Source organism: Trematomus bernacchii, unplaced genomic scaffold (genome assembly GCF_902827165.1).
Source record: "Trematomus bernacchii unplaced genomic scaffold, fTreBer1.1, whole genome shotgun sequence".
NCBI classification, from domain to species: Eukaryota; Metazoa; Chordata; class Actinopteri; order Perciformes; family Nototheniidae; genus Trematomus; species Trematomus bernacchii.
In genome coordinates, this window is record NW_022987527.1 from 700,903 (window position 1) to 727,022 (window position 26,120).

Consider the following 26,120-nt stretch of genomic DNA (forward strand, 5'->3'; position numbering starts at 1 on the left):
GGCATGTTTGAAGGCAGCTGGGACACATCCTGAGGTAAGAGAGGTGTTTAAAAGTAATAAAATACTTGCTCCAACTGAATCAAAAACATCTCTGAGAAGGCGAGAGGGAATGCTGTCTGACGTGCAGTTTGTCGGCCGCAGGTGCTTGACCACATCCGAGAGAGAAGAGAGGGATACAGGCTCAAAGTGGTCGAGGACAGCAGGGCACAGAAAAGGAGCAGGATCTGGGGTAGCACTAGTGTGGGCTAGCCTAAGAGCAGATACCTTTTCAATAAAAAATGTAAAAAACTTATCACAGAGAGTAGTCGATGGGACAATAGAAGAAACATCACAGGGATTAATGATAGAGTTGAGGACATTAAAAAGAACCTGAGGTTTATGGCTGTTTTTGGAGATTAACAGAGAAATGTGCTCTGTTTTGGCTGCTTTGACTGCCGTCTGGTAGTCAGAAAGGCAAGCACGAAGGATTTCTAGGGAGACATGGAGTTTATCCTTTTTCCATTTTCTCTCTGCACGCCTGCAAGCGCGTCTGAGAGCACGAGTACAGTCATTGAGACACGGCTCTGATAGAACTTTGGTGCATCTAAGCGTAAAAGGAGCAACAGAATCCAGTATTAGTGTGCATGTCGAGTCAAACATGGAGATAAGCTCATCAGCATTAAAAGCACAGTTCACATCTAATTTACAGATCGGAGAAGCATTAAAAACATCAGAGAACTGTGAGGCAGTCAAGGGGTTAATCGAACGCAGACGACGCGCCGGGGCACGTGATTCGACTCCTGCGGAAGGGATGGAGGTTGTAAACAGAACCGGTAAATGGTCTGAGATACGCGTTGCTGCACATATTTCATCCACAGATACAGACAGTCCAAACGATAATACTAAGTCCAAAGTGTGTCCTTTTTCGTGTGTTGGGCCAGCCACGGACTGAACAAGACCAAAGAATCAAGGAGATTTAAAAAGTCCCTAACCAGAGGTTTGGACTCGCAACACACATGGACATTGAAGTCTCCGGAGATCAAAACACGATCATATTTCACCATGATCCCGGACAGAAAGTCAGAAAAGTCATTTATGAAATCCTTATTACACTTTGGCGGACGATACACGACTGCGCAGAGTATAGGCGAGGCCGGGTTCAGTTCAAAAAGCTGCAACTCAAAGCTGGCATAGCTAGTTACAGGGTGAAGCAATCGGCATTGGAGGCTAGCTCTAAACACTGATGCTATGCCCCCACCATGGCCAGTGGCACGGGGGGAGCTGAAGAATGTACAGTCAGGAGGAAGAAGTTCAGAGAACGGTGTATACTCGCCAGCGTGGACCCAGGTCTCCGTCAGGAACATAAAATCCAGTTCACGAGAGGTGAAGAAGTCGTTTAGCAGGAACGTTTTGTTTGCTATCGACCTAGCATTTAGCAAAGCCATGCAAAGTTTTCGCTCCGGGCTTGCCGAAGGTGTAGTGCGTCTCAGCTGACGAAGATGTGCGTGTTGAACGCCGCGCGGGCCGGGAGCAGTCAGTCGGGCAGGAGGAGCTGCCAGCGGGCCCATCAGAGTCCGCAACTCCGGAAAAACGGGGCGAATCCACCGATCCCTCACATGGCGTGCAGCGGGAGGGCCATGACATCCGAGGCGTGGATAATTCACAGAAGAAGCCGTCAGGTATGCCTTAAGATGGACCAGTGCACCACCACGCTTTCCCCGTCGTCGAAAGCGCTTTCGGCGAGGCAGGATGCAGGGCGACCGGCGCAGGTAGGTGGGAATATCCGACAGTAGAGGGGGGTGGGACGATTTATGGTTGCCAGATGTAGGTTTGGGCAGCAATATCAACTCCAGTGAGGGTCTGAGGTGGAGGAGAGCTTGGCGATCATAAACGAGCAGAGCAGAGACATTCTGACAAACATAAAACAAAAACAGGATAGCTAAAGGTAGAGAGCTGAGCGAGCGGCGAGCCGACACAAGCGCTATTGAATCACGTCACGTCACTTGATTTTTCCCTACCTCCAGGCCTGAAGGATCCAGTCTGTCAAACAGTCCTCTGTGATGAAGCCAACATTCATCATGAACTTGTTGCTCTGCATTGCTTCGGTATTGTCCTGAGAACGTCCGTATTTAGTTTCTGTCATTGTCTTTTTTGTGTCTTGAAGTCCTCTGTCTGTAAATCACTGGTTTTGATACGTCAAATGCTCGGCTTACACTGTCACATTTACAGAAATGGTAATTAATACATGTTGTCATTTCCTTGTATTTGAGGTAGTTTTAATTTAAATAAAACAATGTGCTTTTACAAAACAAATATGAATTGCTACCGGTAATGACATCTAAGGATTAGCTGCACATGTTTAGAAGTACGTTGGTTAGCACTCTTGCATATATATAAATAAGAAGATTAATACCACTCTCATCATGCATGGGTTTTTAAATGATGCTGCAGTACAAAGTCTGAAATCAGGGATCAGAACTATCCTGGCTCCGTCAAGACTTTGAAAAACAATACAGAACCTCTAAACCTTGCTAATTAAATCTCAGACAAAACCCTTTGTAGCCCTCTGTAGTAAACACAACTTGATATTTGTACAACGTCTTTATTTATACAATCTTGATCCAACGTGTTGAGTACGTGTTGGTTTCACTTGTGGACAGGAGAGAGTGACTAATTTATGAAAAACATGCCAGTCTCCTTTAGTATGTTCTTCTTTTAAAAATAACTCTCTTTTCATACATTCATAAATTATTCAGAATGATGTGTGACAAATATATAACTGTAGTTTCTTTTTTTTATAAATACAATCATTAGTTTCTTACTTAAGAATGCATATTACACAACATTTCTTCAGTACACTTTAGTTACCAAATGTTTTCACCTGTCTTGCTTTCACGAGTGATTATAGGTGATGCACAGTAAACTCATGAGCTTCAGTGCAGCTCATAATGTGTTTGCTGCTTCAATTTGTCTTTTTAGTTTTTCATGTCCACTTTCCCCAGTCTGATTTCACAATGCAGAAAAAACATCTGTTTTTCAGATTTTCAGAATCTACCAAGGTATGTTCCCTTTTCATTAATTTACTAACACAGTCATTAACCCCCAAGTCATTATTTTCTTAAAACATTTATAACTGGTTAGCTTGTGTTGTCGTTTTGTTCATTTTGTGTGCCGGGGTCAGATTATTGTGTTTCTGTTGATGCAGTTACTTTCCCTTTAAGGTGAGGGGGAGGTTGACTTATGTTGATTTGGCGTAGGCCTCGTAGAGGGAGGTGAGGCGGGCCTGGAGGTCCTGGGCGTAGGGCTCCAGTTTTACTTTCAGATCCTCAACGTATGGGGCGGCCATTTCTTGCACCTGATCGGCTCTCTGCATCAGCTGATGGTAAACCTTCTCGGTCACCGGGGCCACACGCTCCTGGAAGTCCTGCAGGTGCTGGTCCACCTTCAGCTTCAGGTCATCGGTGTAGGGCCCGAGCTGAACCTGCAGGTCCTTCACACTCTGCTTCAGCTCCTCGCTCTTCTGCTCCAGGGTGGCTCTCAGGGCCTCAGTGTCAAGGGACTCAGCGTAGGGGGCCAGCTCCTGTTTGAGCTGCTCCACTCTCTGCTGGATCTGGACCTCCATGTTGTCGGTGTCGGGCTTCAGGGCAGCGGCCAGCTCCCTTACCACACGCCCGGTCTCTCTGTTGAGTTTGTGGATCATGTCCTTAGCTGTAGGGGGAAGCTGGTCATGCACGTCGGAGGCAAAATAGAAGGTAGCCATGAACCCGTATCCCAGAAGGTCACTAGAAAGGAGCGAGAACAATGGGATGTTACCTTTAATTCGAATTCAGTGAGGAGAAATTGCATATCAGTTTGCAATATACGTTTTTTTGTTTGCATCATTCGAATTTCGACAATGGTAACAATGGTCTTGTCTAGACTTACTTGACATGCTTGCCAAACTGTGATTTCTCGATCATCTGGAGGGTGTCATCAGCTGTCTCTTTTGCCTTTGCGACATAGTCATGGAAGGCTTCAGTCAGCAATTCAATCTGTGGCTTGGGTGCATCAGCATATAAGATGTTGGCATTGCAGCCTGTTGAATAGACAGAAAAAACATTTTGAAGAACAGTTGGAAGGTTCAAAATACTTCAGAGTTTTCAGGTATTTTAACCCAACAAATATTCCGAAGGAGGTAAAGTGGCACTATACTGAACTTCAAAATCCAAGAGGCATGTGTGAGTGCGTGTGAATGAGCATTAGGTTAGATGATGAGCAGTCTGGCTCCTTATATGGTCACCCATACAAGGTTCCATATCAGTACACACCAGTGTATTAATGTGTGTGTGAATCGGTTAATTTCACATTCAAGGAATTTCTGGGTGTTATTTAAAAGTGATTTGAGTGGTCCAATAATCTCATTGCAATTCTATATTTGTCCTTGAAGTCTTTGACTTGAGCGTCACGCTCCAAAACAAATAGGGATATTTTTCCACCATACTCACCAGTGAAAAGGGCAAGGACGAGCACAACAAGGACCTTCATGGCTCTTATATCTTAATAACAAGGAGATACAAAGTTAGCAAAGCCTGTTCACTAAGATTTAGATTAAAAAGAAAAAATAAAGAAGCTACTCTGAGCGAATCCTTCATCATCTCACCTGAGTTTGTTGTTGTATCTGCAAATCCACTTGGCACTGCTTGTGTTGAGCTGGTGAGGTTTTGCAGCTTATAAAGCAATCCGGACTCTAATGATCCCAAAGTACAAGGTCTAGTGTCATGCTGTCACCTTGCCTCACCCTGCTATCCTCACAGACACCCAGTGCCAGGCACCACGCAGCAATCATGCACAACTCCATATTGTTGCACCAATGCACACACACACACCAAGCAAATCATTTATTTTAAACAGTTTCATATGTCAGTTATCATCTACCAAACAGTATTGATTTAGTTATGTGCCTTTTTATATTTATTTGGCCTAAATATGTGTGATTCCTCTGTGTTAGAGTGTGACTAAATCCTCAAGTGTAACCTTAAATGGACCTTGTCCTCAAATGCCCTCCTGTCCTCAAAGGTATGTCAGTGACACAGCTCGAGTCCTACCTCTCAAACCGGAAACACTTTGTCACCATCAATGACTGCAGTTCCCCATCGACCCCAGTCAACCAAGGTGTACCTCAAGGCTCTGTGCTTGGACCCCTCCTCTTCACCATTTACATTCTCCCACTTGGTCAAATCATCCGCCACCATGGTCTCAGCTTTCACTCATACGCTGATGACACACAGCTCTATCTCTGCACCAAACCATCCACTCAGCTCCCCCTTCAATCCCTTGTCAACTGCCTACAGGACATAAAAAACTGGATGTCATAAAACCTGCTCAAACTAAACAGCAATATAACAGAGCTCATGATTGTGGCTCCCAAGGTCCAGCTCTTGACGGCTGCTCCATCTCTCCGTCCACTGAAGTCCGCAAACTGAGAGTCATCCTGGACACCACCCTCTCCTTCCAGGCTCACATCAAATCTGTCACCAAATCTGCTTTCTACCACCTCAAAAACATGGCCTTCACTCATACGCGCTTTCATCACCTTTTTTGCACGTCTGTCCGTCCTGGGAGAGGGATCCCTCCTCTGTTGCTCTCCCTGAGGTTTCTCCCATTTTCCCCTTTAAACTGTGGGTTTTTCTCTGGAAGTTTTTCCTTGTACGATGTGAGGGTCTAAGGACAGAGGGTGTCATATTGTCATACTGATATTCTGTACAAACTGTGAAGTCCACTAAGACAAATGTAACATTTGTGATATTGGGCTATATAAATAAACATTGATTGATTGATTGATCACCTCCCACCTCGACTATTGCAATGGAGTCCAGTCCGGGGTTCTCAGCAAAGCCCTGGAGAGGCTCCAATACTTCCAGAACTCTGCCGACAGGCTTCTCACCCGCACCAAGCCCTGGCGACAAATCACTCCCACCCTCCTCCACCTTCACTGGCTGCCGGTCAAGTCCCGGATTCAGTACAAAACACTCCTCCTCACCTACACATCTCTCCATGCCCTCGCCCCCCATTACTTATCGGACCTCCTCCTTCCCTACACCCCTTCTCGGAGTCTGCGGTCCTCAGACACTGCTCTCCATTCCCCTCTGAACTGTTGGTGACAGGGGGTTCAGTGTTGTGGCCCCCACCATCTGGAATGCACTTCCTGCAGAGATCTGCAATGCTGCTTCCCTGGACATCTTCAAGTCATCATTAAAAACTCACCTGTTTACCATGGCCTTTGACCCCTAACCCATCACAGTCCCCCTGCTTCCACTCCTACTGCTATTTATTTAATTTAAATTGTTTTACTTCATTATTTGCCCCTTTTTTTTGTTTGTTTGTTTGTTGACCATGTAAAGCGCTATACAAATTGAATCTATTATTATTATTATTATTATTATTGTAATCACTTTTATGTTAGCTCTGCGTCGCCACAGATAACGCTTTGCCAAGAATGGCAAAATCCCTCTCCTTATGTCTCTGATGTCCAGCTTTGATTAGATTTACAGTGGTTGATTTATTGTCACAATTAGCTTGCCATGTTGCCAACCAACGTCACGGTAGCTTATGGTTCTAGTCTGTGTCATGCTATGAGTCAGAGATGGAGTACTCGAGTCCTGGACTCTGACTCGAGTCGGACTCCAGTGTCGATTTTCGGGACTCGTGACTCGACTCGGACTCGCGCACTGATTGACGCGACTCGGACTTGGACTCGTGAATTCTCGCGCACAATGACTTGGACTCGGACTCGGACTCGTGAATTCTGGCGTACGATGACTTGGACTCGGACTCGTGAATTTTTCCCCCCACGATGACTCGGACTCGACTTGTACATTGACGCTCCGACTTGGACTCGGACTCGAGCAAGTTTTCTCTGGAGTCTGATGTCCTCTATCCTGGCGTGTGCACCTCGAGGCGAGTTCACGTTCTGGGCCCCGCTATTCCAGTCTAAAGATGTCTAGAGACACACCCCGCATCGTGCTGTATGCTTTCACACATTCTGCTTCCACATTGGAAAAGAGCAGCGCAAAATGCTCGTTATGTGGAAAAAATATTGAAGAGAAGGATCGAGTTCAGACATATAGGCTGTCTTGAACACTATCATCAGAGTAACGTGATCTAATCAATAAATAAAGATTCAGCCGATAACACAAAAACACATGGCTACTTTTGCATGCTAAGTAGCCATGTGCTTTCTGGGGCTTAATCTTCATCAGTTCACCGATTTAACCGGTAAAAGTTCCTTCAAAATAAGAGTCCCGATCTTATTACTATCAAAATAAAAGTGCAAAACGAAAACTTTACCTTAGGAAAATATTGGCATACAAATATAATCACTTCTCTAAAAGGTTACTCATTTTAAATATAGTTAGACATATTATAGGTCATTTACAATAATAATAATAATAATATTAATATTAGTAATAAGCTTTATATTTGTATAGCACCTATTACAAGAATTGTAGCCAAACTCGCTTCACAGCAGTTCAATAGACAGATTAGTATAAAAGCAATGTAGAGGAGCAGCTACATTACAACACCTATATCCACAAAGATTAATACATGAAGACTTGTGACTCGGACTTGACTTGGACTCTTCTTAGGTGACTCGGACTTGGACTCGGACTCGAGCACAGGTAATGATGACTCGGACTCGGACTCGACTCGGACACTCCTTGGGTGACTCGGACTCGACTACGACTCTCCCTTGGTGACTCGGACTTGGACTCGGACTCGAAGAGTGGTGACTCGAGAGTGACTTGGACTCGTGAATTGGTGACTTGATTACAACACTGCTATGAGTCCTATGAGTCAGTTTGGCCAAAGGTCAGCAGACACCAACACCGTCAGCTTTCAGAGGACAAAGTAGCCTCAGTTTCACACAAGGCATACTATATATGCAACATTTTAATTTCATCCATTTTTTCTATAAACAGGATAAGGTCCTACTCACAATGGCTAAGACTTGAAAATGTAACATTGTAATGAAACGATTGTTATCCTTTTGTCATGACAGTATTCTAAGACTTGTATACAAGTGGGCTTAACTTGTATATATATATATATATATTGTACATATCTTCTGCTTCTTTTGGTATTCAAAATATGTATAGTGCCCATGCATAACCGCCCTTAGTCTATAGAATTTCTGCTTGAACAACTCGTAGAAACAACTTAACCCTTGACACTGCCGTCTCTTTGAGTCCTTATGATAAGTTGTGGCTTTTTGCATTTCTAAATGAATGTATGTATCGGGTTCCAATAATACCCCATTCACACCAACGGTGTTTCGGGGCCGGTTCGGTGCTGGTGCTTGAAAAGCACCGGGTTTTCCTGTTCGCACCGCAGCGGAGCAGCCTCTAAACTCCGGAATCCGATTCGTTTCGAGCACCAAAAAGTTGTCCGTCTAGAAGCAAGAACCGCATACGTCACGCTTACGTCGGAGGGGGGCGAGATTAACCTGAGCTAACAGTTAAGGCGAGTACGGCAAATAAAAGTTGTAACAAGCAGTAGTGCTGAGCAAAGTGACTAGAACGCAACCACACACTTGTTAAAAAAAAACACACTTTATAAAGTCAGGCAACACTAACCAGGCTTTGTGTGATTCTGTTTATTTGTAACTTACTTTGACCATCCGTTCGCTGTTATTGATCATTGTGGAGAGCAGGCAGACGTTTTGTTTGTTATTATAGCAGCTATCGGATGGAATCAATACATGGGCTGCACAGGTTGTCATGTCCGACTATCACAAGTAGAATCATAATGAAAAATACGTCGGTAAAAAGTGGCTGGAGAAAACGGCTTAGCAAGTAGTCAGTTTAGGTTGCTATGCTAACATCACCCATGTTATACCAGAGAAACTTTCATAACAGCGTTGTGATGCCAAACAGCGTCAATTCAGACTGACACACATTCACTTAACTATATATGTCAATTTATTGAACATGTCAGAAACAAAACATACATCAATACTAATAATAATATATATTGCTTCTTCCTTTTCTTCCTTCTCACTCATAATAATAATAATTATACCAAAGTACAATAAAATAAATAATAATGATAATGCAAAAAAAAATAAAATAAAAAGAAACAACAACAATAAATCTTAAATTAGTCTCTGTCGTGTTCAACAGGGGCAAGAAGAAGCTTAAAAAACTTTTCTGGTCCTACCCCTTCTAGCGTACATTTTCCTTCCAGTATAAATGAAGTAATTAGGTCATCGTCATCAGCGACATGTTTGTCTTGATACTTTTTTACAAAAACAATCAGGAAGTAATTACTTTTACAATTACAGGAAATAACAAAAGAATTTTTACAGGTACTGTTCATAACCACTAATGGTTTGGCTCTTGAATAATACTTTCATTTTATATAAAGTTGTACAATTTTTTAGTGCATCACTACATTTATTCCACAGACTAACACCTTTTGATGAGATGCAATGAAGTTTGGCATTTGTACGTACGGGTGGTTTTTTGAAAATGCAGTTTCCTCTCAACATGTGCATGCCTTCTCTCCGTGTAAAAAGTCCCTGGACACCATGAGGCAAATGATGATTTGCGGCCTTGTACATAATTTGAATGGTTTTATAGTCAACCAGGTCTTGTAGTTTTAGTGTTTTTAGTTTGATAAATAATTTATTTGTTGGTTCTCTGTACGAAGTTTTGTGTATAACTCGTATTGCTCTTTTTTGCAAAGGGAACTGGGGATATGTATCAGCTGCTTGTGTGACAGTCAGACAGTGAATACTTTAGAGCCGTGTGAGCTAACCCGGAGCTAACGGGAGAATACACTCGTGGAAGAGCAGCAGCACTGCAGCGGTCGGTAAATGCCGCTGAAACACATTAATAAACAATGAACCACGGCACTCTGGAGAAAAGTATAAGGTTGGAGAAGTCGTTATTTAATTTAATCTGGCTTCGTATGATTAAAAGCAACGCAGTCCCCGGCCCGTTGTTGTTGTGAGGTGAGCTCCGTTGGGGAGAAAATCAGCGACGTAAACTGTGACGTCATGACGCAGCAGCGGCAGCACCAGTCGGGCTCTGAGCGGTGTGAAAAGAGCCGGAGCTAAACCGAAGTACCGGTTCTGAACCTGAAAAGCTCTAGCACGGAGCTTGAACCGGAGTTGCGTTGGTGTGAAAGGGGTATAAGAGATAGACAATGGCTTTGAGATAACCGGTTATAAGGTAAATCAAGGATTTAATTGGCTTGAACATTTTGCCTTTAGAAATGCCCTTAGTTTAAGTCGATCGTCTCAAGGTCTGCTGCACCTATTTGCAACACATTCCCGTATCAATGTCGATGTCATATCTCTTTGTCAAAAAACTCAAACTTCATGGGAGATAAAGTATTTTGTTCATAGTGTAATAGGTTAGAACAGCAAACTTTCCGAAGTTGGGTTGTAATGTTTGTATATCCAGCAGCTATTGTGACTGAAGTACGTTGGTTAGCACTCTTGCATATATATTAGGGCTGTCAGTCGATTAAAATATTTAATCGCGATTAATCGCATGATTGTCCATAGTTAATCGCGATTAATCGCAAATTAATCGCACATTTTTTATCTGTTCTAAATGTACCTTAGAGGGATATCTTTCAAGTTTTTAATACTCTTATCAACATATGAGTGGACAAATATGCTTTATATGTTTGTTTATTATCATTTGAACAATGACAAATATTCTCATGAATATTAAACACAACAACCTCTGAACATTACAAATATTCGCCTCAATTCAACCTGGAACCTCTCTCATACAATAATACTGTGTGTGTGTGTGTGTGTGTGTGTGTGTGTGTGTGTGTGTGTGTGTGTGTGTGTGTGTGTGTGTGTGTGTGTGTGTGTGTGTGTGTGTGTGTGTGTGTGTGTGTGGAGACACTGTGATGGATCGTTGAGCTATGTGCAGCTCAAGGCAGATATGCTCGAATGGGAGCTGCCTGGACGCTGCAATAATGTTGCGCGTACTATCCGTGCTGAGTGCGCTGACTTTTCGTACAATGTCCCACTGTCTGGCTAACTGCATAAAGTCAAGTGCTCGGCGCAGTTGTCGGCAAAATGTCATTGAAACAGCTCCTTATATCCGTTAGCGCAGCTAGCTAGCACCAGATGCTAACAACAACAACACGTAAGGTGTGCCTCGCTCGCGCGAGTCGCGCCACACATACACACTCCCTCCCGGTCCTCCCGATGGCCAGTCCGGGCCTGCCAGTGAGCGTGGAAGTGTGGTCTGCCACAAGCGGGCGGCAGGAGCGGGGCTGTCAGCATCAGCTTGTCGATGGTATTTTACACTCGATGCGCTCTGAAACTACGGCGGCCGAGGACAAAAAATACACATGCGTTAATCGCGTTAAAATAATTAGTGGCGTTAATTTTTTTTTGCGTTAATTATTATTATAACGCGTTAACTTGACAGCCCTAATATATATAAATAAGAAGATTAATACCACTCTCATCATGCATGGGTTTTAAAATGATGCTACAGTACAAAGTCTGAAATCAGGGATCAGAACTATCCTGGCTCCGTCAAGACTTTACAAAACAATACCTACCAGAAACTCTAAACCTTGCTAATTAAGTCTCAGACAAAACCCATTGTAGCCCTCTGTAGTAAACACAACTTGATATTTGTACAACGTCTTTATTTATACAATCTTGATCCAACGTGTTGAGTACGTGTTGGTTTCACTTGTGGAAAGGAGATACAGAGTGACTAAGTTATGAAAAACATGCCAGTCTCCTTTAGTATGTTCTTCTTTTAAAAATACCTCTCTTTTCAAACATTCATAAATTATTCAGAATGATGTGTGACAAATGTATAACTGTAGTTTCTTTTTTCTATATATACAATAATTAGTTTCTTACTTAAGAATGCATATTACACAACATTTCTTCAGTACACTTTAGTTACCAAATGTTTTCACCTGTCTTGCTTTCACGAGTGATTATAGGTGATGCACAGTAAACTCATGAGCTTCAGTGCAGCTCATAATGTGTTTGCTGCTTCAATTTGTCTTTTTAGTTTTTCATGTCCACTTTCCCCAGTCTGATTTCACAATGCAGAAAAAACATCTGTTTTTCTGATTTTCAGAATCTACTAAGGTATGTTCCCTTTTCATTAATTTACTAACACAGTCATTAACCCCCAAGTCATTATTTTCTTAAAACATTTATAACTGGTTAGCTTGTGTTGTCGTTTTGTTCATTTTGTGTCCCGGGGTCAGATTATTGTGTTTCTGTTGATGCAGTTACTTTCCCTTTAAGGTGAGGGGGAGGTTGATTTATTTGGATTGGGCTAGGCCTCGTAGAGGGAGGTGAGGCGGGCCCGGAGGTCCTGGGCGTAGGGGTCCAGCTTTACTCTCAGATCCTCAACGTATAGGGCGGCCATTGGATGTTGTCGGTGTATTGCTTCAGGGCAGCTGCCAGCTCCGTTTCCACACGCCAGGTCTCTCTGCTGACTTTTTGGATCATGTCCTTAGCTGCAGGGGGAAGCTGGTCGTGCACGGCTTCGGAAAAATTGAAGGCCTGGTCTTGCACTTCAAAGGCAAAATAGAAGGCCGCCTTTAACCCGTCTCCCAGACGGGCACTAGAAAGGAGCGAGAACAATGAGATGTTACCTTTAATTAGAATTCAGTGAGGAGAAATTGCATATCAGTTTGCAGTATACTTATTTTTGTTTGCATCATTAGAATGTCGACAATGGTAACAATGGTCTTGTCTAGACTTACTTGACACCCTGGACAAACGGTGATTTGCTGATCATCTGGAGGGTGTCATCAGCTGTCTCTTTTGCCTTGGCGACATAGTCCCAGAAGGCCTCATTCAGCAATTCTATCTGTGGCTTGGGTGGGGCCATTTCTTGAACCTTCAGCTTCAGGTCATCGGTGTAGGGCCCGAGCTGAGCCTGCAGGTCCTTCACACTCTGCTTCAGCTCCTCGCTCTTCTGCTCCAGGGTGGCTCTCATGGCCTCTGTGTCAAGGGACTCAGCATAAGGGGCCAGCTCCTGTTTGAGCTGCTCCACTCTCTGCTGGATCTGGACCTTCATGTTGTCGGTGTAGGGCTTCAGGACTTCCTGGGCAGCGGCTAGCTCCCTTTCCACACGCCCCTTCAGCTCTTCGGCCTCTGTGATTACTTTGTGGATCATGTCCTTAGTTGCAGGGCGAAGCTGCTCGTGCATGGTGAGCGCAGAATGGGCGGCCACATATTTAGTTTGATCCAGACGGGCACTAGAAAGGAGCGAGAACAATGGGATGTTACCTTTAATTCGAATTCTTTGAGGAGAAATTGCATATCAGTTTGCAGTATTCTTTTTTTAGTTTGCATCATTAGAATGTCGACAATGGTAACAATGGACAATGGTCTGGCTAGACTTACTTGACACCCTGGCCAAACGGTGATTTCTTGATCATCTGGAGGGTGTCATCAGCTGTCTCTGTTGCCTTGGCGACATAGTCCCAGAAGGCCTCAGTCAGCAACTCCATCTGGGGCTTGGGTGCATCAGCAAAGAAGATGTTGGCATTGCAGCCTGTTGAACAGACAGAAAAACATTTTGAAGAACAGTTGGAAGGTTAAAAATATTTCAGAGTTTTCAGGTATTTTAACCCAAAAAATATTCCAAAGGAGGCAAAGTGGCACTATACTGAACTGCCAAATCCCAGAGGCATGCGTGAGTATGTGTGAATGAGCATTAGGTTAGATGATGAGCAGTCTGGCTCCTTATATGGTCTCCCATACAAGGTTCCATATCAGTACACACCAGTGTATTAATGTGTGTGTGAATCGGTTAATTTCACATCCAAGGAATTGCTGGGTGGACCAATAATTTGAGTGGTCCAAAAATCTCAATGCAATTCTATATTTGTCCTTGAAGTCTTTTGACTTGAGTGTATCAGTTGATGTCACGCTCCAAAACAAATAGGAATATTTTCCCACCATACTCACCAGTGAAAACGGCAAGGACGAGCACAACAAGGACCTTCATGGCTCTTATATCTTAATAACAAGGAGATACAAAGATAGTTAGCAAAGTATGTTCACTAAGATTTAGTTTAAAAAGAAAAAATACAGAAGCTACTCCGAGCCAATCCTTCATCATCTCACCTGAGTTTGTTGTTGTATCTACAAATCCACTTGGCACTGCTTGTGAGGTTCTGCAGCTTATAAAGCAATCCGGACTCTAATGATCCCAAAGTCCAGGGGCGAGTGTCTTGCTGTCACCTTGCCTCACCCTGCTATCCTCACAGACAGCCAGTGCCAAACACCACGCAGCAATCATGCACAACCCCATATTGTTGCACCAATGCATAGACACACCAAGCAAATCAGTTATTTTAAACATATTCATTTGTCAGTTATCATATACCAAACATTATTGATTTAGTTATGTGCCTTTTTATATTTATTTGGCCTAATTATATGTGATTCCTCTGTGTTAGAGTGTAACTAAATCCTCAAGTGTAACCTTAAATGGACCTTGTCCTCAAAAGCCCTCCTGTCCTCAAAGGTATGTCAGTCACAAAGCTCGAGTCCTACCTCTCAAAACGGAAACACTTTGTCAGCATCAGTGACTGCAGTTCCTCATCAGCCCCAGTCAACCAAGGTGTACCTCAAGGCTCTGTGCTTAGGCCCCTCCTCTTCACCATTTACATGCTCACACTTGGTCAAATCATCCGCCACCATGGTCTCAGCTTTCACTCATACGCTGATGACACACAGCTCTATCTCTGCACCAAACCATCCACTCAGCTCCCCCTTCAATCCCTTGTCAACTGCCTACAGGACATAAAAAACTGGATGTCATAAAACCTGCTAAAAATAAACAGCAATATAACAGAGCTCATGATTGTGGCTCCCAAGGTGCAGCTCTTGACGGCTGCTCCATCTCTCCGTCCACTGAAGTGCGCAACTTGAGAGTCATCCTGGACACAGCCCTCTCCTTCCAGGCTAACATCAAATCTGTCACCAAATCTGCTTTCTACCTCCTCAAAAACATTTCCAGACTTCACGGCCTTCACTCTCTGACTGCGTGGCAGAAACACTCATAGGCGCTTTCATCACCTCCCGCCTCGACTATTGCAATTGAGTCCAGTCCGGGGTTCCCAGCAAAGCCCTGGAGAGGCTCCAATATGTCCAGAACTCTGCCACCAGGCTTCTCACGCGCACCAAGCCCTGGCAACACATCACCCCCACCCTAATCCACCTTCACTTGCTGCCGGTCAAGTCCCGGATTCAGTACAAAACACTCCTCCTCAATTACAAGTCTCTCCATGCCCTCGCCCCCCAGTACTTATCGGATCTCCTCCATCCCTACACCCCTTCTCGGAGTCTGCGGTCCTCAGACATTGCTCTCCATTCCCTTCTGAACTGTTGGTGACCGGGCGTTCAGTGTTGCGGCCCCCACCATCTGGAATGCACTTCCTGCAGAGATCCGCAATGCTGCTTCCCTGGACATCTTCAAGTCATCATTAAAAACTCACCTGTTCACCTGGTCTTTGAACCCTAACCCATCACAGTCCCCCTGCTTCCACTCCTACTGCTATTTATTTAATTTTAATTGTTTTACTTTATTATTTGCCCCTTTTGTTTGTTTGTTTGTTTGTTTGTTTGTTTGTTCACCATGTAAAGCGCTTTAGAAATGTAATCTATTATTACTATTATTATTATTATTGTAATCACTTTTATGTTAGCTCTGCGTCGCCACAGATAACGCTTTGCCAAGAATGGCAAAATCCCTCTCCTTATGTCTCTGATGTCCAGCTCTGATTAGATTTACAGTGGTTGATTTATTGTCACAATTAGCTTGCCATGTTGCCAACCAACGTCACGGTAGCTTATGGTTCTAGTCTGTGTCATGCTATGAGTCCTATGAGTCAGTTTGGCCAAAGGTCTGCAGACACCAACACCGTCAGCTTTCAGAGGACAAAGTAGCCTCAGTTTCACACAAGGCATACTATATATGCAACATTTTAGTTTCATCAATTTTTTCTATAGACAGGATAAGGTCCTACTCACAATGGCTAAGACTTGAAAATGTAACATTTTAATTAAACGATTGTTATCATTTTGCCATGACAGTATTCTAAGACTTTTATACAAGTGGGCTTAACTTGTATATATATATATATTGTACATATCTTCTGCTTCTTTTGGTATTCAAAATATGTATAGTGCCCATGCAAAACCGGCCTTAGTCTATAGAATTGCTGCTTGAACAACTCGTAGAAACAACTTAACCCTCGACACTGCCTTCTCTTTGAGTCCTTATGATAAGTTGTGGCTTTTTGCATTTCTAAATTAATGTTTGTATCGGGTTCCAATAAGAGATAGACACTGGCTTTGAGATAACCGGTTATAAGGTAAATCATGGATTTAATTGGCTTGAACATTTTGCCTTTAGAAATGCCCTTAGTTTAAGTCGATCGTCTCAAGGTCTGCTTCACCTATTTGAAACACATTCCCGCATCAATGTTGATGGCATATATCTTCGTCAAAAAACTCAAACTTCATGGGAGATAAAGTATTTTGTTCATAGTGTAATAGGTTAGAACAGCAAACTTGTGAAGTTGGGTTGTAATGTGTGTATATCCAGCAGCTATTGTGACTGAACTGGGTGAGTAATAGCCTGCTGCAGACGTGATGACATGATCATCAAGAAAATGGAACTACAACTTCCCTATTCCCAGTAAAAGCTTACCACTTTATCTAAAACTGGCTCTAATCCATGTTTTGCCTGGCTGTATTTAATATGTTACTGTACTTTTGTTTTCTGCTTCTTGTTGCTCTGCATTGCTTCGGTATTGTCCTGAGAACGTCCGTATTAGGTTTTTGTCATTGTCTTTTTTGTGTCTTGAAGTCCTCTGTCTGTAAATCACTGGTTTTGATACATCAAATGCTCGGCTTACACTGTCACATTTACAGAAATGGTAATTAATACATGTTGTAATTTCCTTGTATTATAGATAGTTTTAATTTAAATAAAACAATGTGCTTTTACAAAACAAATATTCATTGCTACCAGTAATGACATAATCTAAGGATTAGCTGCACATGTTTAGAAGTACGTTGGTTAGCACTCTTGCATATATATAAATAAGAAGATTAATACCACTCTCATAATGCATGGGTTTTAAAATGATGCTACAGTACAAAGTCTGAAATCAGGGATCAGAACTATCCTGGCTCCGTCAAGACTTTAAAAAACAATACCTACCAGAACCTCTAAACCTTGCTAATTAAGTCTCAGACAAAACCCTTTGTAGCCCTCTGTAGTAAACACAACTTAATATTTTTAAAACTTGTTTATTTATACATTCTCGATCCAACGTGTTGAGTACGTGTTGGTTTCACTTGTGGAAAGGAGATACAGAGTGACTAAGTTATGAAAAACATGCCAGTCTCCTTTAGTATGTTCTTCTTTTAAAAATAACTTTCTTTTCATACATTCATAAATTGTTCAGAATGATGTGTGACAAATATATAACTGTAGATTCTTTTTTTTATAAATACAATCATTAGTTTCTTACTTAAGAATGCATATTACAGAACATTTCTTCAGTACATTTTAGTTACCAAATGTTTTCACCTGTCTTGCTTTCACGAGTGATTATAGGTGATGCACAGTAAACTCATGAGCTTCAGTGCAGCTCATAATGTGTTTGCTGCTTCAATTTGTCTTTTTAGTTTTTCATGTCCACTTTCCCCAGTCTGATTTCACAATGCAGAAAAAACATCTGTTTTTCAGAATCTACCAATCTATGTTCCCTTTTCATTAATTTACTAACACAGTTCGTAACCCCCAAATCATTATTTTCTTAAAACATCTATAACTGGTTAGCTTGTGTTGTCGTTTTGTTCATTTTGTGTCCCGCGGTCAGATTATTGTGTTTCTGTTGATGCAGTTACTTTCCCTTTAAGGTGAGGGGGTGGTTGACTTGTGTTGATTTGGCGTAGGCCTCGTAGAGGGAGGTGAGGCGGGCCTGGTGGTCTTCGGCGTAGGGGTTCAGCTTTACTCTCAGATCCTCAACGTATGGGGCGGCCATATCTCGAACCTGAATGGCTCTCTGAATCAGCTGATCTTGAACCCGCTCGGTCACGGGGGCCACACGCTCCTGGAAGTCCTGCAGGTGCTGGTCCACCTTCAGCTTCAGGTCATCGGTGTAGGGTCCGAGCTGAGTCTGCAGGTCCTTCACACTCTGCTTCAGCTCCTCGCTCTTCTGCTCTAGGGTGGCTCTCAGGGCCTCGGTGTCAAGGGACTCAGCATAAGGGGCCAGCTCCTGTTTGAGCTGATCCACTCTCTGCTGGATCTGGACCTTCATGTTGTCGGTGTAGGGCTTCAGGACGTCCTTGGCAACAGCCAGCTCCCTTTCCACACGCCCCTTCAGCTCTTCGGCCTCTGTGATGACTTTGTGGATCATGTCCTTAGTTGCAGGGGGAAGCTGCTCGTGCATGGCGAGCAAAGAATGGGCGGCCACATATCTAGTTCCTTCCAGACGGTCACTAGAAAGGAGCGAGAACAATGGGATGTTACCTTTAATTAGAATTCAGTGAGGAGAAATTGCATATCAGTTTGCAGTTTACTTTTTTTTGTTTGCATCATTAGAATGTCGACAATGGTAACAATGGTCTTGTCTAGACTTACTTGACACCCTGGCCAAACGGTGATTTCTTGATCATCTGGAGGGTGTCATCAGCTGTCTCTGTTGCCTTGGCGACATAGTCCCAGAAGGCCTCAGTCAGCAATTCTATCTGTGGCTTGGGTGCATCAGCATAGAAGATGTTGGCATTGCAGCCTGTTGAACAGACAGAAAAAACATTTTGAAGAACAGTTGGAAGGTTCAAAATACTTCAGAGTTTTCAGGTATTTTAACCCAAACAATATTCCAAAGGAGGCAAAGTGGCACTATACTTAACTTCCAAATCCAAGAGGCATGTGTGAGTGCGTGTGAATGAGCATTAGGTTAGATGATGAGCAGTCTGGCTCCTTATATGGTCTCCCATACAAGGTTCCATATCAGTACACACCAGTGTATGAATGTGTGTGTGAATCGGTTAATTTCACATCCAAGGAATTGTTGGGTGTTATTTAAAAGTGATTTGAGTGGTCCAATAATCTCATTGCAATTCTATATTTGTCCTTGAAGTCTTTTGACTTGAGCGTCACGCTCCAAAACAAATAGGGATATTTTTCCACCATACTCACCAGTGAAAACGGCAAGGACGAGCACAACAAGGACCTTCATGGCTCTTATATCTTAATAACAAGGAAATACAAAGTTAGCAAAGTATGTTCACTAAGATTTAGTTTAAAAAGAAAAATACAGAAGCTACTCCTAGCGAATCCTTCATCATCTCACCTGAGTTTGTTGTTGTATCTGCAAATCCACTTGGCACTGCTTGTGTTGAGCTGGTGAGGTTCTGCAGCTTATAAAGCAAGCCGGACTCTAATGATCCCAAAGTCCAGGGGCGAGTGTCTTGCTGTCACCTTGCCTCACCCTGCTATCCTCACAGACACCCAGTGCCAGGCACCACGCAGCTTTCACTCATGCGCCGATGACACACAGCTCTATCTCTGCACCAAACCGTCGACTCAGCTCCCCCTTCAATCCCTTGTCAATTGCCTCCAGACATAAAAAACTGAATGTCATCAAACCTGCTCAAACTAAACAGCAATATAACAGAGCTCATGATTGTGCCTCCCAAGGTGCAGATCCGGAAGGTTGGAGATCTGCTCCTCTCCATTGACGTCTCCTCCATCTCTCCGTCCACTGAAGTCCGCAACCTGAGAGTCATCCTGGACACCACCCTCTCCTTCCAGGCCAACATCAAATCTGTCACCAAATCTGCTTTCTACCACCTCAAAAACATTTCCAGACTCCGGCCTTCACTCTCTGACTCCGTGGCAGATACACTCATACACGCTTTCATCACCTCCCGCCTCGACTATTGCAATGGAGTCCAGTCCGGGGTTCTCAGCAAAGCCCTGGAGAGGCTCCAGTACATCCAGAACTCTGCCGACAGGCTTCTCACGCGCACCAAGCCCTGGCAACACATCACCCCCACCCTAATCCACCTTCACTGGCTGCCGGTCAAGTCCCGGATTCAGTACAAAACCCTCCTCCTCACCTACACGTCTCTCCATGCCCTCGCCCCCCAGTACTTATCGGACCTCCTCCACCCCTACACCCCTTCTCTGAGTCTGCGGTCCTCAGACACGGGCCTGCTCTCCATTCCCCGCTCTCGCCTCCGAACTGTTGGCGACCGGGCGTTCAGTGTTGTGGCCCCCACCATCTGGAATGCACTTCCTGCAGAGATCCGTAATGCTGCTTCCCTGGACATCTTCAAGTCATCATTAAAAACTCACCTGTTCACCATGCCCTTTGACCCCTAACCCATCACAGTCCCCCTGCTTCCACTCCTACTGCTATTTATTTAATTTAAAAGGTTTTACTTTATTATTTGCCCCTTTTGTTTGTTTGTTTGTTCACCATGTAAAGCGGCCTTGGGTCCCTTGAAAGGCGCTATACAAATTGATTCTATTATTATTATTGTAATCACTTTTATGTTATTTCTGCATCGCCACAGATAACGCTTTGCCAAGAATGGCAAAATCCCTCTCCTTATGTCTCTGATGTCCAGCTTTGATTAGATTTACAGTGGTTGATTTATTGTCACCATTAGCTTGCCATGTTGCCAACCAACGTCACGGTAGCTTATGGTTCTAGTCTGTGTCATGCTATGAGTCCTATGAGTCAGTTTGGCCAAAGGTCTGCAGACACCAACACCGTCAGCTTTCAGAGGACAAAGTAGCCTCAGTTTCACACAAGGCATACTATATATGCAACATTTTAGTTTCATCCATTTTTTCTATAGACAGGATAAGGTCCTACTCACAATGGCTAAGACTTGAAAATGTAACATTTTAATGAAACGATTGGTATCATTTTGCCATGACAGTATTCTAAGACTTTTATACAAGTGGGCTAAACTTGATATGTATATATCTTCTGCTTCTTTTGGTATTCAAAATATGTATAGTGCCCATGCATAACCGCCCTTAGTCTATATAATTGCTGCTTGAACAACTCGTAGAAACAACTTAACCCTCGACACTGCCTTCTCTTTGAGTCCTTATGATAAATTGTGGCTTTTTGCATTTCTAAATGTATGTATGTATCGGGTTCCAAGAAGAGATAGACAATGGCTTTGAGATAACCGGTTATAAGATAAATCAAGGATTTAACTTAGTTTAAGTCAATCGTCTCAAGGTCTGCTGCACCTATTTGCAACACATTCCCATATCAATGTTGATGGCATATCTCTTTGTCACAAAACTCAAACTTCATGGGAGATGCAGTATTTTGTTCATAGTGTAATAGGTTATAACAGCAAACTTGTGAAGTTGGGTTGTAATATTTGTATATCCAGCAGCTATTGTGACTGAACTGGGTGGGTAATAGCCTGCTGCAGACGTGATGACATGATCATCAAGAAAATGGAACTACAACTTCCCTATTCCCAGTAAAAGCTTACCACTTTATCTAAAACTGGCTCTAATCCATGTTGCCTGGCTGTGTTGTGTTGCTAAACATTGCTTGCTACATGTAGAAATTAGTAGACATTGTTGATGCAGAGGTGACATTGTTGATTGTATTTATTTGTTTTAATGTTGTGGCGTGGTATTGACTCTTTATTTAATATATTACTGTACTTTTGTTTTCTGCTTCTTGTTGCTCTGCATTGCTTCGGTATTGTCCTGAGAACGTCCGTATTTAGTTTCTGTCATTGTCTTTTTTGGGTCTTGAAGTCCTCTGTCTGTAAATCACTGGTTTTGATACATCAAATGCTCGGCTTACACTGTCACATTTACAGAAATGGTAATGTATACATGTTGTCATTTCCTTGTATTTTAGGTAGTTATAATTAAAATAAACACTGTGCTTTTACAAAACAAATATGAATTGCTACCAGTAATGACATATCAGCGTTTGTTTAAGCTGCCATTAGTTATGATGCTTCAACAAGCTTCATCACTGCCCTTTGCCCTTTAGGACGTGGCCTGGTTCTTGTCAATCAAAGTCCTTTTTTCCTCAGAAAATCCACTTTACACAGGAACACAGTTTGAAGTGTTGTTCTGGTCAGATAAGTAGTGTGAGAACATGATAACATTAGTGTGTGATAACCCAAAAGGGTCAACTGTGTTTTGAGTGATTGAGAGACTGTACATACATGAGTAGATCAGCTGTCTTGTTGTGGTTAAAAATGTTATTTTCTCTGATACAATGGTAATCCATTAGATTAAACAAGTTGAAGCAATTTCAAGTACAGGCTGAGGTGTCACTTTTTTGTTTTGTTTTAGGAACATGTCTAATCTTGTGTGACAATCAACCAAATAAGCTACTAAAATGCAGTTCCATTACAGACATAAATGATATATTTTGTGTTTATGTATTGCAGACGTGATGGGCCACAGTGACCAAACTACACACATGTACCAACTAAGGTCACAGGCTGCAAAAACCCAAAATGCTGAGCCTCTCTTTGCTGAACCTCCAGGGTAAAGAGGCAGAGGACGGACGTGGAAGTGAAACAGAGATTCAACTCGAAGCATGAGGTAATACAGTAAACTATCTGACACAACAGAGGAAGAGGTCATGTCTTATGTCTGTAAGGAGCCACTGTGACAGAGGGCATCTTCAGATGCTTTGAATGAAAGTGACCCCTGCCCCATTGTTGTTGTTCCCTGGAAGATTTCTTTGGTTAAGTTTGTATGATCTCATCCCTCCTAACAGGCAAACATCTGTTCAGACGAGTCAGCGAGGTTACTGCCGTTTGTCTGTTGGTCAACATTTGTTGAACTGGGAAGTGGAGTACACCATGGAGTGTTTTTCCTGCAACGTAACAACCATCACCTAGTTCTGATGGATGAGGTTTTGCCAACAGAGCTAGATGTCTGAGTTTATAGGCCTGTCTCAATATAATGAAGGAGTCAGGTTTTATAGTTTATGCATGTCCATCAACAAAAACAGCCGAGTGTCACATCCCCCTTTACCAAGCTCTGGGTAAAAGGGTATCGTATATTTTAAGGTTAAATGTCAAAAGCCTGTTGAAGGGGTTTAAGCTGTGCAGAAAGTTGATAATGCCTAAATTACATCTAATCTAAGGATTAGCTGCACATGTTTAGAAGTACGTTGGTTAGCACTCTTGCATATATATAAATAGGAAGATTAATACCACTCTCATCATGCATGGGTTTTAAAATGATGCTACAGTACAAAGTCTGAAATCAGGGATAAGAACTATCCTGGCTCCGTCAAGACTTTGAAAAACAATACAGAACCTCTAAACCTTGCTAATTAAGTCCCAGACAAAACCCATTGTAGCCCTCTGTAGTAAACACAACTTAATATTTGTACAACTTGTTTATTTATACATTCTCGATCCAACGTGTTGAGTACGTGTTGGTTTCACTTGTGGAAAGGAGATACAGAGTGACTAAGTTATGAAAAACATGCCAGTCTCCTTTAGTATGTTCTTCTTTTAAAAATAACTTTCTTTTCATACATTCATAAATTATTCAGAATGATGTGTGACAAATATATAACTGTAGATTCTTTTTTTTATAAATACAATCATTAGTTTCTTACTTAAGAATGCATATTACACAACATTTCTTCAGTACACTTTAGTTACCAAATGTTTTCACCTGTCTTGCTTTCACGAGTGATTATAGGTGATGCACAGTAAACTCATGAGCTTCAGTGCAGCTCATAATGTGTTTGCTGCTTCAATTTGTCTTTTTAGTTTTTCATGTCCACTTTCCAGTCTGATTTCACAATGCAGAAAAAACATCTGTTTTTCTGATTTTCAGAATCTACCAAGGTATGTTCCCTTTTCATTAATTTACTAACACAGTCATTAACCCCCAAGTCATTATTGTCTTAAAACATTTATAACTGGTTAGCTTGTGTTGTCGTTTTGTGTCCCGGGGTCAGATTATTGTGTTTCTGTTGAAGCAGTTACTTTCCCTTTAAGGTGAGGGGGAGGTTGACTTATGTTGATTTGGCGTAGGCCTCGTAGAGGGAGGTGAGGCGGGCCCGGAGGTCTTCGGCGTAGGGGTTCAGCTTTACTCTCAGATCCTCAACGTATGGGGCGGCCATTTCTTGAACCTGATTGGCTCTCTGAATCAGCTCCACCTGGGCCTTCTCGGTCACGGGGGCCACACGCTCCTGGAAGTCCTGCAGGTGCTGGTCCACCTTCAGCTTCAGGTCATCGGTGTAGGGTCCGAGCTGAGCCTGCAGGTCCTTCACACTCTGCTTCAGCTCCTCGCTCTTCTGCTCCAGGGTGGCTCTCAGGGCCTCGGTGTCAAGGGACTCAGCATAGGGGGCCAGCTCCTGTTTGAGCTGCTCCACTCTCTGCTGGATCTGGACCTTCATGTTGTCGGTGTAGGGCTTCAGGACGTCCTGGGCAGCGGCCAGCTCCCTTTCCACACGCCCCATCAGCTCTTCGGTCTCTGTGGTGACTTTTCTGATCATGTCCTTAGCTGCAGGGGGAAGCTGCTCCTGCACGGCGACGGAATAATGGGCAGCCACAAACATAGTTTCTTCCAGACGGGCACTAGAAAGGAGCGAGAACAATGGGATGTTACCTTTAATTAGAATTCAGTGAGGAGAAATTCCATATCAGTTTGCAGTATACTTTTTTTTGTTTGCATCATTAGAATGTCGACAATGGTAACAATGGTCTTGTCTAGACTTACTTGACACCCTGGCCAAACGGTGATTTCTTGATCACCTGGAGGGTGTCATCAGCTGTCTCTGTTGCCTTGGCGACATAGTCCCAGAAGGCCTCAGTCATCAACTCCATCTGGGGCTTGGGTGCATCAGCATAGAAGATGTTGGCATTGCAGCCTGTTGAACAGACAGAAAAAACATTTTGAAGAACAGTTGGAAGGTTCAAAATATTTCAGAGTGTTTTCAGGTATTTTAACCCAAAAAATATGCCGAAGGAGGTAAAGTGGCACTATACTTAACTTCCAAATCCCAGAGGCATGTGTGAGTGCGTGGGAATGAGCATTAGGTTAGATGATGAGCAGTCTGGCTCCTTATATGGTCTCCCATACAAGGTTCCATATCAGTACACACCAGTGTATTAATGTGTGTGTGAATCGGTTAATTTCACATCCAAGGAATTTCTGGGTGTTATTTAAAAGTGATTTGAGTGGTCCAATAATCTCATTGCAATTCTATATTTGTCCTTGAAGTCTTTTGACTTGAGTGTATCAGTTGATGTCACGCTCCAAAACAAATAGGGATATTTTTCCACCATACTCACCAGTGAAAACGGCAAGGGCGAGCACAACAAGGACCTTCATGGCTCTTATATCTTAATAACGAGATACAAAGATAGTTAGTAAAACATTCACTAAGTTTAGTTTTAAAAGAAAAAATACAGAAGCTACTCCGAGCCAATCCTTCATCCTCTCACCTGAGTTTGCTGTTGTATCTGCAAATCCACTTGGCACTGCTTGTGTTGAGCTGGTGAGGTTTTGCAGCTTATAAAGCAAGCCGGACTCTAATGATCCTAAAGTCCAGGGTCTAGTGTCTTGCTGTCACCTTGCCTCACCCTGCTATCCTCACAGACACCCAGTACCAGACACCACGCAACAATCATGCACAACTCCATATTGTTGCACCAATGCACAGACACACCAAGCAAATCATTTATTTTAAACAGTTTCATATGTCAGTTATCATCTACCAAACAGTATTGATTTAGTTATGTGCCTTTTTATATTTATTTTGCCTAATTATGTGTGATTCCTCTGTGTTAGAGTGTGACTAAATCCTCAAGTGTAACCTTAAATGGACCTTGTCCTCAAAAGCCCTCCTGTCCTCAAAGGTATGTCTGTAATCACTTTTATGCTAGCTCTGCATCGCCAGAGATAACACTTTGCCAGGAATGGCAAAATCCCTCTTCTTAGCTTCCAGCTCCCTCTTCAAAGCTGGACAAAGCTGATGTCCAGCTTTGATTAGATTTACAGTGGTTGATTTATTGTCACTATTAGCTTGCCATGTTGCCAACCAACTTCACCGTAGCTTGTGGTTCTAGTCTGTGTCATGCT

The 26,120-nt window shown here is 42.9% G+C and overlaps 3 protein-coding genes across 7 annotated transcripts in view; all 3 read right to left on the bottom strand.

The window, feature by feature from the left end:
- Window positions 1-14,254, bottom strand: part of LOC117474655 (apolipoprotein A-I-like) — a 31,635-nt gene extending 17,381 nt beyond the window's left edge. The window contains exons 1-5 of one of the 3 annotated variants that reach the window (XM_034120601.1): window positions 14,102-14,254; window positions 13,943-13,993; window positions 13,376-13,526; window positions 12,730-13,227; window positions 11,841-12,587 (exon numbers count right to left, since the gene is read on the bottom strand). In XM_034120601.1, the coding sequence (XP_033976492.1) occupies window positions 12,362-12,587; window positions 12,730-13,227; window positions 13,376-13,526; window positions 13,943-13,982 (915 nt within the window). In that variant the 5' untranslated portion in view covers window positions 13,983-13,993; window positions 14,102-14,254 and the 3' untranslated portion in view covers window positions 11,841-12,361. Of the gene's footprint in view, window positions 1-11,840; window positions 12,588-12,729; window positions 13,228-13,375; window positions 13,527-13,942; window positions 13,994-14,101 lie in introns of those variants that run through there. The other 2 variants (XM_034120622.1, XM_034120611.1) reach the window with 2 other exon arrangements.
- On the bottom strand, window positions 2,557-25,621 carry LOC117474689 (apolipoprotein A-I-like). 3 transcript variants are annotated; one of them, XM_034120678.1, is made up of 5 exons: window positions 25,484-25,621; window positions 25,331-25,381; window positions 24,756-24,906; window positions 24,427-24,613; window positions 2,559-3,595 (listed from the first exon to the last, which is right to left on the bottom strand). In XM_034120678.1, exons 2-5 carry the CDS (start codon window positions 25,368-25,370, stop codon window positions 3,218-3,220), a joined length of 756 nt encoding a protein of 251 aa, XP_033976569.1. In that variant the 5' UTR covers window positions 25,371-25,381; window positions 25,484-25,621; the 3' UTR covers window positions 2,559-3,217. The 3 variants fall into 3 exon arrangements, with proteins under 3 accessions (XP_033976576.1, XP_033976569.1, XP_033976562.1); XM_034120685.1 differs by lacking the exons at window positions 24,427-24,613; window positions 24,756-24,906; window positions 25,331-25,381; window positions 25,484-25,621 and adding exons at window positions 3,904-4,054; window positions 4,464-4,514; window positions 4,619-4,705 and having other exon boundaries at window positions 2,557-3,761; XM_034120671.1 differs by lacking the exon at window positions 2,559-3,595 and having other exon boundaries at window positions 23,404-24,613; window positions 25,484-25,586.
- Window positions 17,284-19,412, bottom strand: LOC117474682 (apolipoprotein A-IV-like). Its single transcript, XM_034120658.1, has 4 exons — window positions 19,354-19,412; window positions 19,200-19,250; window positions 18,639-18,789; window positions 17,284-18,496 (listed from the first exon to the last, which is right to left on the bottom strand). Exons 2-4 carry the CDS (start codon window positions 19,237-19,239, stop codon window positions 17,899-17,901), a joined length of 789 nt encoding a protein of 262 aa, XP_033976549.1. The 5' UTR covers window positions 19,240-19,250; window positions 19,354-19,412; the 3' UTR covers window positions 17,284-17,898.
- Window positions 25,622-26,120: the final 499 nt, after the last annotated feature.

What these genes read in the sequence shown, in the direction of transcription:
- LOC117474682 (XM_034120658.1), bottom strand. Translation starts at nt 19,239, where the DNA reads ATGAAGGTCCTTGTTGTGCTCGTCCTTGCCGTTTTCACTG. An exon ending in CGTCCTTGCCGTTTTCACTG is followed by an intron (nt 18,790 to 19,199) that starts GTGAGTATGGTG and finishes TCTGTTCAACAG; the next exon opens with GCTGCAATGCCAACATCTTC. An exon ending in CCGTTTGGCCAGGGTGTCAA is followed by an intron (nt 18,497 to 18,638) that starts GTAAGTCTAGAC and finishes GCTCCTTTCTAG; the next exon opens with TGACCGTCTGGAAGGAACTA.
- LOC117474689 (XM_034120678.1), bottom strand. Translation starts at nt 25,370, where the DNA reads ATGAAGGTCCTTGTTGTGCTCGCCCTTGCCGTTTTCACTG. An exon ending in CGCCCTTGCCGTTTTCACTG is followed by an intron (nt 24,907 to 25,330) that starts GTGAGTATGGTG and finishes TCTGTTCAACAG; the next exon opens with GCTGCAATGCCAACATCTTC. An exon ending in CCGTTTGGCCAGGGTGTCAA is followed by an intron (nt 24,614 to 24,755) that starts GTAAGTCTAGAC and finishes GCTCCTTTCTAG; the next exon opens with TGCCCGTCTGGAAGAAACTA.